This window comes from Oryctolagus cuniculus, chromosome 9 (genome assembly GCF_964237555.1).
Source record: "Oryctolagus cuniculus chromosome 9, mOryCun1.1, whole genome shotgun sequence".
Lineage (NCBI taxonomy): Eukaryota > Metazoa > Chordata > Mammalia > Lagomorpha > Leporidae > Oryctolagus > Oryctolagus cuniculus.
This window is the reverse complement of record NC_091440.1, coordinates 131,033,296-131,047,546: the sequence shown is the minus strand read 5'-3', so window position 1 is coordinate 131,047,546 and position 14,251 is coordinate 131,033,296. Positions and strand designations below refer to the sequence as shown.

Sequence of the window (14,251 nt, the reverse complement as noted above, 5' to 3'; positions counted from 1 at the left end):
GAAAATATGGATATAATTAAAAGTTTGATTTTCTAAAAATATGAATCATAAAAATTAATTGACAAGATAGTAACAAACTACTTTTACTATGAATCCCTGCTACAAGAATTTAAGCTTGGCTCATTATTTTTCAGCATATATTCTTCATACAGAATGACTTCTAGTATTGGCTAAGATTTTCTAAATCCATGGAGTGAAATGCATAGGCTCAGGAACTGTTTCCTCAATTGTGATGCGAATGGGTGAACCAAGATTGTGAAATGCCTTTCATCCTCAAAATTACTGGAGCCCTGCTTGCGTTCACTGGCTTATGGCCCTGCATGTGTCCTGGGTTCCTTCCTGAATGTTTGAATCTCAGTTTTGAAAGACACTGCATAGTCAGGAAACGCTCTCTGAGAACTATAAGCAGCAAGTATCAGATCAGCTATAGTGAAAACTTGTTTCTGTTCACCTCAAAGCACAGCATGCCCTGATTTATTTATTCAACAAATAAGTATTAGCCGCCCTCTTGGGATTTCACCAAATGCTACCCCTTTAGGAGTCTGCCCTGTATGTGAGGAGCTAGAAAGTGATTGTTAAATGGTCATACACTAAAGTTGGAATGGTACACAGAAGATTAGCAAGGGCACTGCACAAGGACCACATGCACATTCAAGAAGCGTTCCATATTTTTTAAAAAAAGGTCATTACTACAATTTTAAAGACTTAACTAGCAAAATGCAATGGAGATTTGGCAAAAGGAGAAGTCAAGTATCTGGTCTAGAGCTGGTGCTGTGGTGTATCGGGTAAAGCCACCACCTGCAGTACCGGCATCCCATATAGGTAAAGTTTAAGTCCCAACTGCTCCACTTCCTATCCAGAGCTCTGCGATGTCCTGGGGAAGCAGTGGAATATGGCCCAAGTCCTTGGGCCCCTGCACCTACCTGGGAGACCTGGAAGAAGCTCCTGGCTCCTGGCTTTGGATTGGCACCAGCTCTGGTCATTGCAGCCATCTGGGGAGTGAACCAGCAGATGGAAGACCTCTCTTCTTCTCACTGACTTTGCCTCTCTGTTATTCTACCTTTCAAATAAGTAAATAAATCTTAAAAAAAAAAAAAAAAGAGGAGTCGGCGCCGTGGCTCACTTGGCTAATCCTCCGTCTGCAGCACTGGCATCCCATATGGGCACTGGGTTCTAGTCCGGTTGCTCCTCTTCCAGTTCAGCCCTCTGCTGTGGCCCAGGAAGGCCGTGGAGGATGGCCCAGGAGCCATGGGAGACCAGAAAGAGGCACCTGGCTCCTGGCTTCGGGCCCGCGCGATGCCGGCCATGGCGGCCATTTGAGGAGTGAACCAATGGAAGGAAGACCTTTTTCTCTCTCTCTCTGTCTGTAACTCTACCTGTCCAAAAGGAAAAAAAAAAAAAAAAGAATCTGATCTATGGGAGACCTGAAAATCAGGAAAAGTGTGAAGGAGGAGATAGTCTTGGGTTAGGGGCTGAACTGTAGGTAAGCTATTAATACACACTGTGGGGAAGGCCTCTGTTTCTTCATGCGGGAAATGGAGATAATAATTGTATCTGTCTTCAAGAGTTGTTGAGAGAATTCACTAAAATAAAGCGTGTGAGTCAGCTAGCCCAGAGCACCGGCAGAGCAAAGGAGACACAGCAAAGCTTTCTGTGGTCAGTGATGGGGGATGCACCAAACAAGACTCACTGAGGGAAAACTGACGGGTGCTGACTGAGGCATTAAGGGTGCACTTCCCAAAGCTCCTTCTAAAAAGCCTTCCAAGGAGGTGGCTGTCCGGGCACGCTTTTCCACAGCCAGTTGTTTGCATACGCGGTTGTCATCCAGACTTTTTCTTTGAATCTTTCTGCTAGCAGCAAAAAGGAAGAGTCAAATAACCTTTAATGATCAGAAGGTGGAAACCAGCAAAACACAAGGCAGATGGCCCCGGGAAGCGACTGTGAGGTCCTTGCCCGGATGCCTGCTCCAGCTCCTGTTTGGCTGCCAGGGAAGGGAGTGCCAGAAGAAATCTTGCTTCCAAACGTACCTTAGACAGGTGCAGCTGCAGCATCAGTCCCTGCTTTTAAGAACACACTGTATTTACAAAAATATTTATAATAAAAATTAAGAATAGTAAAATTAGCTCATGGTTTAATTGTGCACTTACTGGGAACTATCAAAGTTAGCAAAGCTTTGTCAACCCCCTAAAATTCACAAAGTAGGAGATGTATTACTTACATCTAGGGAGCTGAGACTTAGCAAGGCCTCTGTCCTGTCACGTAATCATAGAACCACTCTTTAATGACCATACTAAGTGTCAGACACTCTTGGGGGAGCTACAGAAACATCAAGGAATAAAACGGAATTCAGGCCGGCGCCGCAGCTCACTAGGCTGATCCTCCGCTTGCGGTGCTGGCACACCAGGTTCTAGTCCCGGTCGGGGCGCCGGATTCTGTCCCGGTTGCCCCTCTTCCAGGCCAGCTCTCTGCTGTGGCCAGGGAGTGCAGTGGAGGATGGCCCAAGTGCTTGGGCCCTGCACCCCATGGGAGACCAGGAGAAGCACCTGGCTCCTGGCTTCGGATCAGCACGATGCGCTGGCTGCAGCGGCTGTTGGGGGGTGAACCAACGGAAAAGGAAGACCTTTCTTTCTCTCTCTCTCTCTCTCTCTCTCACTGTCCACTCTGCCTTTCAAAACAAAACAAAACGGAATTCACCCCCATCTTGGTGATCAAGGGAGGCTGATCACTGGGAGGCTGGGGAAAAAAAAAAAGAAAAAGGAAATATGAGGTCGTGATAAGGCCTATGAGGAAACAGGGATGCCACAGTGAGCGACAGGGTACAGCATTGGCTTGTGGGCATGTGATCAGAGAACTCTGCTCAGAAGGGCCTGACTCTTGGTTTGATGCTCCATAGTCACTGTCTTGAAATTCTTAAAATAAACTCAAAGACAAAATTAATTAAAGATTTTTATTTATTTATTTGAGAGGTAGAGTTACAGACAGTGAGAGAGAGACACACAGAGAAAAGTCTTGCATCTGCTGGTCCACCCCCAAATGGCCGCAACGGCCAGAGCTGCACTGATCCAAAGCCAGGAGCCAGGAGCCTCCTCTGGGTCTCCCACATGGGTGCAGGGGCCCAAGGACTTAGGCCATCTTCTACTGCTATCCTAGGTCAAGGCAGAGAGCTGGATGGGAGGAGGAGTAGCCAGGACTCGAACTGGTGCCCACATGGGATGCCGGCACCACAGGTGGAGGTTTAACCTTCTGCTCCATGGCGCCGGTCCCTGAGTTTGTTTTTTGAAAGTGAGTTCTGAAAAGATCCTGGAGCATGTGAGTGAGCAGAAACATGTACAGTTTGCATCTTCCCTGTTCATTGTCTCCTCACCCTCGTCATAGCATCCACGATCCACCTTGAGCATAAAATTCTGACCCAGGGGCCAGTGCTGTGGAGTAGCAGGTAAAGCTCCCAGCTCATGTGCCAGAGAAAGCAGTGGGCCCCTGCACCCACATAGGAAACCCAGATGAAGCTCCTGGCTCCTGACTTTGACCTGGCCCAGTCCTGGCTGTTGGGGCCATTAGAGGAGTGAACCAGAGAGGATGCAACATCAATCTCTCTCTCTCTCTGTCTCTCTCTCTCTCTCTCTGTCTCTCTCTCTCTCTCTCTGTCTCTCTCTCTCTGTCTTTCTCTCTCATTCTCCTTCTCTGTTAACTCTCACTTTCAAATAAATAAATAAATCTTTAAAAAAAATTCTGACTCCAGTTACGTGGGGAGTTCACTGATATACAAAAGCCAGGAAGAACACGTGACAAACACATCCCCAGTCTTATCCTTTCCTACACTAATTCCTGTAGCTGTCAATCACCAACTGTGAAATAGCGGAGAGAAAGACAAGGAAAGATAGTTTATCTTCCTTTCAGCCCCTCCTCAGTCACCTGTAAGCCAAAGGTTAGAAATTATTAGCAGCAGGTGCATCAGAGGACTGGGCTCCTGGGCAGCAGTGGAGTCTGTTGGCACCCCACGTTGGAGTTCCTCTTTGAATCCTGGTTACTCTGGTACCTCTCCAGCTTCCTGCTAATCAGCACTCTGGCTGGCAGCAGATGATGGCTTGAGCATTTGGGTCCCTTACATCCATGTGGGAGAACTGAATGGAGTTCTGGGCCCTGACTTCACTCTGATTCATTCTCAGCTGTGGCAGGCATTTGGGAGTGAACTAGTATGGAAGATCTCTCCCTGTCTTTGTTTCTCTGCCTTTCAAATAAAGAAATGAACATTAAAACAGAAGGAAATACAAAAGGTTGAGTTAGTTTTGTGCATCATTTCTATTATGAACAAAACACATATGCATGTATGAACTATGAAATAGGAATTAAATATTCTTCTGTTCCTATTTAAAACTTGCATTATACAACAGAAAGATGAATGGTAAAATTTATGAAAATAACCTAAAGTTTTTTTATTTTAAATATTTATTTATTTATTTGAAAGCCAGAGTTATACAGAGAGAAGGAGAGGCGGGGGGGGGGGGGGGAGGGAGAGAGAAAAGTCTTCCATTCATTGGTTCAATCCCCAATTGGCGGCAATGTCCAGAGCTGCGCCTATCTGAAGCCAGGAGCCAGGAGCTTCTTCCGGGTCTCCCATGTGGGTGCAGGGACCCAAGGACTTGGGCCATCTTCTATTGCTTTCCCAGGCCATAGCAGAGAGCTGGATCAAACCGGGTCTTGAACTGGTGTCCATGTGGGATGCCGGCACTGCAGGCAGAGGTTTTACCCGCTATACCACAGCACCAGCCCCCTAATTTTTTTAAACTTATTTATTTATTGGAAAGGCAGAGTTAGAGACAGGCAGAGGGAGAGACAGGTCTTCCATCTGCAGGTTCACTCCCCAGATGGCCACAACAGCTGGAGCTGCACTGGAGCTGCGCTGATCCAAAGACAGGAGCCAGGAGCTTCTTCTGGGTTTCCCACGTGGGTGTAGGGACCCAAGGACTTAGGCCATCTTCTACTATCCCAAGCCAGAGTAGAGAGCTGGATCAGAAGTGGAGCAGCTGGGACTCAAACCAGTCCCCGTATGGGATGCTGGCACTGTAGGCAGCGGCTTGAACTGCTACGCCACAGCGCCAGCCCCAACACCTAAAGTTTTAATTTATTTACAGAGAATGACGTTCAGTCACTAACTGAAAATACCGTGATGAGAGGGCTTGGAGGAAAGGAAGGGGGCGGGCAATTCTGTACACTGACAGCATTTGTCTCCCACTTTGATAAGGTATCCCACATTTCATTTTGCACTAGGCCATGCCAATCATGAAAGTAGGTTTGTGGGGGTGCCACTCTGGCTGGGACGACCAGGAGAGAACTTTCAGGAAACACCATTTTGAGCTCTTCCCAGAGGAACCAACCATGGGAAGGTCTGGGGAAAGATAATCTCAGGTAGACGGAGCACCTAGTGCCAAGACCCTTGAAAAGAAAGTTAGAATCAGAGGACAGAGGGGCCAGCACCGTGGTGCAGTAGGTTAATCCTCTGCCTGTGGTGCAGGTATCCCATATGGGTACCGGTTCAAGTCCCAGCTGCTCCTCTTCCAATCCAGTTCTCTGCTATGGCCTGGGAAAGCAGTAGAAGATGGCCCATGGATCAGCACAGCTCTGGCTGTTATGACCAATTTGGGGAATGAACCAATGGAAGGAAGACCTGTCTATCTCTCCCTCTCACTGTCTGTAACTCTAACTCTCAAATAAATAAATAAAGTCTTAAAAAAAAAAAAAAGACTCAGAGGACAGAAGATGAGGTCAGATTTGGGGAGGACCAGAACGTGAAAGGCCTTAATATGCAGAGGACTGCATCCTATTTGTGTGGCCACTGGGAGGGTTCAGGAAGAATGACAGGAATGACTTAATGTTTCATAAGGTTACACTTCCTGGAGCTTGGGCGAAGCGTGGACTCATGGGAACCGTCCTGAAGAGTTTATACTGCAAGAACCCATTGCCCCTTCAGGCTCAATGCATCGTACTCCTTATTGTACTTGCGGATTTTCACATTTCTCTCCCTGGACTAGACTGTAAACCCCTCAAGGGTACTGACTCTGACTCCCTCTGTATTACGAATGTCCAGCATCCTTTGTACACAGCAGCCACTTACTTAATGTTCACTGAGTGAAAGTTTGGAATAGGATTTAAACTACTCTTGTAGTAAATACTCTGCCCTTGCAATTTTATTCAAATTGAGGTATTTCATTCATTAGAGGAGCCACAAGGAAAGGCGTTATGGCAGCTGGAAAGGAATCTGGAGTGAATACAAAATAGGTTGTTAATTTGACAACTTTTGAAATCTGAAACCATGTGCAACGTGAACTCAGAGCCACAGCTGTGGCTGCAGAAGCTCCAGCCTGGGGACTTCGGAATGAAGTTGGTCTGAGACATAGTTTGATTGGTTGGCCTGGCATGCAAGTATTGTGGTGAATTAGATGTTGAGGTTTAAGGTGTTTCCATGTAAACATCTTTTTGTCTTGAGCAGCAACAAAGAGACAAGCAAACACAGAACTCGGCAGTACTGTTTGGTGTTCCACAGGGCAGCATGCAGTGGAGGAGGCCACAGCCTTTGCGTGGGGCCGGTGTTCTCTGTCTTCTACTCTAACTACCTGCGGGGTGCCCGTGGCTGTACGTGTTTGTGATGGCTCTTACGGAGACTTTCGTGTGCTAGTGCTATTAAAAATGAAAACATTTTGAAATTTAAACCTTAAATTATACTAATCTCTCTTCAGTTTTCTTGATAAACATGTGGAGTTATTATTGCCTTCCTTGGAATCATTGTCAATTTAAGACACAAGGCCGGCATCCATGGGCCAGGGCAGACAGCGGTGGGCCAGGGCAGGGTGCAGTGCAGCTCCCATTTGCTGATGGATGAATATTTGGGCTGGGGAGAGCTCTCCAGGTGACCCTCACCACCAGTTGGGTCTATAGGGGGCACCCACAGTCTCTGTCTTCTTTACCTCGGAAGCTGGGAAGATTTAGGTGTGATGACTTTAAGGGACTACCCACAGTTATAGACCCCACAAGCCTTCCCATGTGCCCGGGTCATTGCTTCTCTCTCTGTGTTCATGAGCACCAGTGCACCTCTATTGAGAGACCAGAGGAGAGCCGCAGGGACACACACACACACACACACACACAGAGAGAGAGAGAGAGAGAGAGAGAGAGAGAGAGGTATCCCATCTGCTGGTTCACGTCCCAAAAGTACAAGAGGGGAAGGGAAACTTAGTCTAGGTCTCCTTTGTGGGTGGCAGGGACCCGGGTACTTGAGCCTGAGCGGAGATGGGCCGGAACCCAGGTACTCTGGTGTGCGATACAGGCGTTTTAGACTCTAGGCCGAATGTCGGTGTCTAAACTCTTCTTGCTTTCCTCACCTCATCGCCTCGTCTGAGCCCAGCGCCCTTTCTGCGCTGACTCGGACCACTGGGGTGCGATTTTAGGCTGTGTGTTCTCGGGACAAGGCCTTTATTTGGACAGCGCCATGGAATCCATTGTGCAGCTCCGTAGGAACCCCACATGTTTATTTATAGGACTGTAAGGGGCAGGCCACAAAAGAGTCTCTGTGGCCAAGCGGACACGGGCTGTCTCCCCAGCGCGCCCCAGCCCGGGGACGCACAATAGCGACAGGCAGAAGCCACAATGGGCCAATGTCCGCGGAGTCTGTGTGGCCGGGGCCGCTCTCCGAAGCCCAGCAGGGACGCGGGCAGCACGGGAGGGTTTGGGCCCAGCGCTTCTTGGTGGGTATTCAGGTCTGCGGACACCTGGCAGTACCAGGGCGCGGGGCAGTGGAACAGAAGCGCATTCAGGATTCTCGGGGAGAACTCACGCCCACACCCCCCAAGGCTGGCAGCGCTCAGACGCGAGGCCGTGTCGGCGCGCTGCACGGCCGGGGAGGGGGCGCTGGGACGGGCGCCAGGGAAGGGAGGGGGTCAAAGTCCAGGCCCAGGAGCCCAGCAGCCTGGGAAGAGGCCAAGGGCGGAGACAAGGCCGCGCCTGAGCGGCGGCGGGCCGCTGCTGCCAGGCTAGCGAATCCGGCTCTGCCTGGCTGGGGAAGAACGCAGGCTCCCGGGCGAGCGCTGGCCGCTGCTCGCCGCCCAGGAGCGCGCAGGGCGCCCGGCCCCGGGGCCGCCCCGACCAGCTGACGCAGCGCGGGCCCCCGAGCCCTGCGCGCCCCGCGGGCGGGAGTGCCCCGCGCCGCCGCTGGGAGGCCGAGCCGGCCCGGAGGGGGAGGCGCTCGCGCCGCCGGTGCCCGCCCCAGCTCCGGGGGCCGAGCGGGCGCGAAGGGGCGGGCGCACGCGGGCCGAGATCACCGCCCCCGCGCCGCCGCCACCTTTCCATTCAGTCGCCCAACATGGCTGGAGCGCGGCGGAGGTGAGCCGGCCGCCCTCTGCCGCCAGCCTCCTGCGCCCCAGCGCCGCGGCGGCGCCTCAGCTGAGGGGCCGAGGCCCGGCCGGCCGCTGCCCGCCGCAGGCATGTGGGGCTCGGCGGACGAGAGCTCCGTGCGGGTGGCTGTCAGGTGAGGAGCTGCGCGGGCGCGGGCGCGGGCGCGGGCGGAGGGCGCGCGGCTGTGGAAACTGAGGCAGCGGGTGGCCCGCTTCAGCGGATCCCGCGCCGGCCTCTCGGCCGCCCGCCGCGAGCGCAGGTGGCCGGCCCGGGCCGGGGTTGGGTGAGGGCGGCCGGCGCCCTCACGCCGGGTCCCGCGCCCGGGGACGGTCGCCCGAGCTCGGCCGCCCGGGGACGGTCGCCGGTCCGGTTTGCCGGCTGCAGTGTCTTTTCATTATTCTAGCGTCTGTCAGACGCGCACTGGCGGCGGCGGCGGCGCGGCCTCCCGAGGCCGAGACAAAGCCTGGGGCGCGCCGCCCCCGCCGGTCCCCCCAGGCCAGGCATCGGGGCACCGGGGCCGCCTGGGCGCGCAGACTCCGAGCGCGGGTCCGGCCTGTGGGGTGTCGCAGTGGGAATGGTGTTTAGGGTCCGATCCTCAACGCCCCCACCCCCAATCCCCGCCCCACGTCTTTAGCCAGGCACAGAGCTCCCGGTGACCGTGCCATCCAGAGGCTGAGCGGGGTGCACACAGTCGGCGTGTAATAGCAGTATGGCACCTGCTGGGCGTGGGTCTTGGGATGACGGGGGCTCATCGCAGTGGCGCTTGGTGCACTGTTCAGTGCCTAGGGAGGCGACTCTGACAGTTGCTGCAGCAAAACTGCACCATCATTGCGCGCTTTGCAAGGTGAATGGAGCCTGGTGCCGGCCCGGCCCCCGGCGCTTACCGTTAATTCTCGCCCCTGCATGGACGAAGAGGAGCCTCCCTCCGGGAGATTCGGCCTTCCACTCTCGTCGTCTTCCTGGGAAATTATTGTCAGAGTTGCATCGTGTATGCAGGCCGGTGGTTAATGCTGTAAGGACACATCTTGGTTAGGTGGAGAAGGCAGCTTTGTACACTTTGTATCTGTAAGCCATGGGTAGAGAATGAACTCGAAACATTGTGTTTCTTCTTCGGAGGAGGAGGAAATTGCCACCCTTGGAGGTGACAGTTTTATGGCCCTTTAAAATCACCTGCTCAAAAGCCGCTTGAGTTTTCCTGCAGCCTTCTTGGTTATCCTGCAGCCTTCTTGGTTATTTCTGGCGACTTCTCCATTTGGTAGATTAATTTGTTTGTCCTGTTCCCTGCTGCTACCTCTCTTGTGGCCTTTTAATTCATATTAATGACCGACCAGAGCCCAGGAAGGGGAAAAAGCAGGAAACCCAGCCACGGGTTAGCTTCGCAGATCTGATCAAGGAGGGCGAAGAAAGAGTGTGAAATATTAATGTGAGAATTCTCCGAGGTATCACAGGTTGCATGAGTGCTGAGCACTGTGCTAAACCCTGCGCTCCTCTTCCAGGAGGAGCTGGGTGGAGTCGTGAAGGAGCCTTGGTGACAGTGAACGTAGCTTCCTAGCTTTGGAGGGCGACTTTAGTTCTGGAATGCATGTTAGCACTTCCTTTATTTTTTTAAGATTTTATTTATTTATTTGAAAGTCAGAGAGTTACACAGAGAGAAGAGAGGCAGAGAGAGTCTTCCATCTGATGATGGTTCACTCTCCAATTGGCTGCAACGGCCGGAGCTGCACTGATCCGAAGCCAGGAGCCAGAAGCTGGGAGCTTCTTCTGGATCTCCCATGTGGGTGCAGGGGCCCAAGGACCTGGGCCATCTTCTACTGCTTTCCCAGGCCACAGAAGAGAGCTGGATTGGAAGAGGAGCAGCCAGGACTAGAACTGGCACCCATATGGGATGCTGGTGCTTCAGGCCAGGGCATTAACCCGCTGCACCACAGCACCGCCCCCCCACCCCCAGCACTTCCTTTAGGTGACTGAGTGTGGGTCTGCTCATGGGGAAAGCAATATAGAAGCTTTCCCAGAATTTATTAAGCCACAGCAGGAACATCCGATTTGGTGAAATTGAGGATTTTTAAAAAAATATTTATTTATTTATTTGAAAGGCAGAGTTTTGGAGAAGGAGAGACAGAGAGATCTTCCATCTGATGGTTCACTCCCCCAAAAGGCCTCAAAGGCCAGAGGTGAGCCAATCTGAAGCCAGGAGTCAGGAGCCTCCTCTGGGCTTCCCATGTGGATGCAAGAGCCCAAGGACTTAGGCCATCCCCTCTGCTTCCTCAGGCACATTAGCAGGGAGCCTGGTTGCAGTAGAGCAGCCAGGACTCCAACTGCTGCCTATATGGGATGCGGGCACCAGGCTGCAGCTTCACCTGCCATGCCACAGCACCAGCCTGGGATTTTTTTTCTTTAAACATAATTATTCTCTGAGCAGAGCTACTTTCTAAACTTACTTTATATATGGTAAAAATAGTTTATGTAGCATTTATACAGTTCTTGGACGTATCTTGTTCACTTAAAACATGTCTTTATTGAACATTTATCTCATCTCTATGTCTTGGTTTCTGACCAAAAATAGTGATAATTGTTGGCTATTGACAGCGTACCAGGGTCAGTGCTGTGTGTAAGTTGTTTTACAGCAGGTTAAAACCTCATTTTTTCTTCATAGCAACCAATGACCTAGAGCCAATGATCATTATGTCCATTTTACAAGTGAAGCGCAGAAAGATTAAGTAAATTGCCTGAAGTTAAACTGGTTTCAAATGGTGGAGCCAGCGTTCCAACCCAGGCAGCTGGGCCCTACAGCCCAATTCCTAGCCATTAACCTTGTGTAGGTGAGAGGCAAGAGCGTATCTTGCAGTGCTTTACTTAGCTTAAGGTCAGTTGCTTCCTCCTGTTTCAGTTGTAGTTCGACTATGAATGAATGGCTTTGGCAGCTTGTTCCTACCTTGACATTGCTAGAGAAGACAGCTCAGAAGCAGAGGGCCTGAGCTGAACTGAACCAAAACATTTCCTCAGATTCTTCCGTCTTTCGGGCGTCCTCTGATCCTGCCTTCCAGTTTGTGGCTGGCTGTCAGCAGGATAAATAAATCAACAAAAAATGTTGTATCTGTACACAAAATCAGCACAGGCATTTGACCCACCTTTCCCCTTCAGTGAATAATGTAACAGCAGGTGGCAGACACTTAACTTTGCTTGTGTGAATGCATACAGAGTCCTACTCTGTGTCTTACTAGATAGAGAACCTGGTGAGTGTGTTAAGGTCCATGACTCTGCCATGGGGTTCTCAATACAAGTGCATGGGTCACATAAGGCTTTGCGGCAGAGGCCAAACAGGAAGTTTCTCACCTAGGGAGGACAGTTTTATTCAATTTTAACAGTGCTTTTTGGCAGACTGTATTTTAGGTGTTCTGTGGAGGTGTCTTTCATTGTAGGAAACATAGGTACAGATGACAACCTGTTATCCAACCCTTTAATGCTTTGTTTTTTTTTTTTTTTTTTTTTTTTTTTAAGATTTATTTATTTGAAAGGCAGAGTTACAGGGAGGCAGAGGGAGGGAGGGAGGGAGAGAGAGAGAGAAAGAGAGAAGAGAGAGAGAATGTCTTCCATCCACTGGTTCACTCCCAAAGAGAGGTCTTCCATCCACTGATTCACTCCCCAAATGGCCCTAATGGCCAGAACTGGACCCCAAAGGCAGGAGCCAGGAGCTTCTTCTGAGTCTTCCATGTAGGTACAGGGGCCCAAGGAGTTGGGCCATCTTCTACTGCTTTCCCAGGCCACCAGCAGGGAGCTGGATTGGAAGTGGAACAGCCTGGACTCAAGACAGCACCCATATGGGATGCTGGCGCTGTAGGTCACGGCTTTACCCACCATGTCACGGCATAGTCCCACTTCCCCCCATATGGTTTTTATGCCCTTGGATGTGATTAATACTTCTGAGGAACTAAATTGTAAATTTTATTAATTTTAATATATTTAAATTCAAAAACTGACCCTTGATTCAGTTACTGGAAACTTTTAAGGATGTATGGAATAGCTTGGTCATGTCTATTTATTTTTTCAGCTGTGAGGTGTATGGAATCTAATTACTGATACAGTGTTTCCTATGGAAATTTTGTTCTGAATTGACATCTGATAACATAACATAATTGACATGTGACAACATAAATACTGGATTTCAAAGACTTAGAAAAGACCTCAAATCTTCATATTGATTACATGTTGAAGCAATATTTTGATTGCATTGTTATATTTTATTAAAATTCATTTCATCTTTTTTTTGTTTTCTAAAATGTGGCACTGCTAGACATTTCAAAGGTACATATGTGGTTCACATTACATGTCTACTGAATTGTGTTTTCCTGTAATCTAAAGAATCTAGGAAAGAAGCACAAAATAAAACTATTAACAGATGCCACGTCATTGACTAACTACACTCTTAGATCAAGAAAATACCGACATATCACATGTCTGTTTTTAGAGTGGATGTACACACACACACACACGTACATGTGTACGTGTGATTTACCCACAGTATTTCTCCCTGCAGGGTACATATTTGCAGAAAGGTATGGTAGTTTATTTTCTAGGAAATGTAAATCAAATGGGTGGCTTAGATGGAGGCGTCAACAATGAACAACGGAGTATAGTGTGTGTTTTATTCTTATCTGAGAATAAGGTGTCGAACTCTTCAGTTAACTCAAAATGTTAAGGTGAATTAAACATTTTATATTTTAAATGTAAGACATGAGATGAGGCGGCCTTTGTTCTTCTGTATCTTTGAATATTTTCACATCAAACTTGAAAATTTTTCCTTTTCAGGAACTTTAGCTTGCAAAATATGTCATGAGCTTGACAGGAATGGAGATACAGAGGGGACCTTTGTGTTTCTGTCATCGTGTTTGTGGTAACTGAACCTCCTTTGCTTTGGCGGAGAACCGTAGGGATTCTTGGCATTGGGTTTGGATTAGCGTGTGGAGTGGTTTAATCTGTGTTTCAGTGCTGTGTCTTCACCATCCTCAGTGCGTCAGGGGTGCACTGCTCAGCAGCCTTCAGGCCTGGCTGGACGGACAGAGGATGGTGTTGGGTCCATTCTGGCACCGGGTGCAGTGTGACCTACCTGAACTTTTGTTTTCCCCACACTGTGGTGGCAGCCAGGAGGTGTTGAGGGTTGCGAGAGCACTTTGTGTATAGTCTGAGGACAGGGATTGTTGTCAGTCAGACTGTTGTCATTGTGATACATGATACTGCTCTATCAACAGGGAGGAGCTCTTAACATTTCAAAGTTGGCTTTCTGAATAATGTATTTTCTTTATGTACCCTTGTTACCAAAGAAGAAACTTTTAGACCATTATGGTTCCTTTGTCCCACTCTTATCATAAAAATGAATGATATTTGACTTAATTTACATTAAAATTCTAAGCAGTATCCTTGATAGATATTACCCCTGTTTTACAGAGGGAAAAATGTATTTCCTTCCTTCCTTCCTTCCTTCCTTCCTTCCTTCCTTCCTTCCTTCCTTCCTTTCTTCCTTCCTTCCTTTCTTTTTATTTAAAGATTTATTTATTTATTTGAAAGTCAAAGTTACACAGAGAGAGGAGAGGCAGAAAGAGAGAGGTCTTGCATCCACTGGTTAACTCCCTAGTTGGCCACAGCAGCTGGAGCTGCACTGATTTGAAGCCAGGAGCTTCTTCCAAATCTCCTACACTGGTGCAGGGGCCCAAGGACTTGGGCCATCTTCTACTGCTTTCCATAGCAGAGAGCTGGACTGGAAGTGGAGCAGCAAGGACTCGAACTGGTGCTCATATGGGAAGCCGGCACTGCAGGCAGCGGCTTTACTCACTGTGCCATAGTGCAGGCCCCGGAAAAATGTATTTTAAAG

General features: G+C 49.5%; 1 protein-coding gene and 1 non-coding gene across 21 annotated transcripts in view; both read left to right on the top strand.

Moving 5' to 3' along the window:
- Positions 1-570: 570 nt before the first annotated feature.
- LOC127492201 (U6 spliceosomal RNA) lies at positions 571-673 on the top strand. The gene has a single exon (XR_007921361.2). It is a non-coding gene; the product is annotated as a U6 spliceosomal RNA (small nuclear RNA).
- A 6,893-nt stretch (positions 674-7,566) lies between these two features.
- The window catches only part of KIF21A (kinesin family member 21A), a 177,680-nt gene continuing 170,995 nt past the window's right edge, over positions 7,567-14,251 (top strand). For 18 of the 20 annotated variants that reach the window (XM_070049638.1, XM_070049650.1, XM_070049636.1 and 15 more), the window contains exon 1: positions 8,323-8,518. In XM_070049638.1, coding sequence (XP_069905739.1) covers positions 8,475-8,518 — 44 coding nt within the window. In that variant the 5' untranslated portion in view covers positions 8,323-8,474. Of the gene's footprint in view, positions 7,740-8,145; positions 8,519-14,251 lie in introns of those variants that run through there. The other 2 variants (XM_070049648.1, XM_070049647.1) reach the window with 2 other exon arrangements.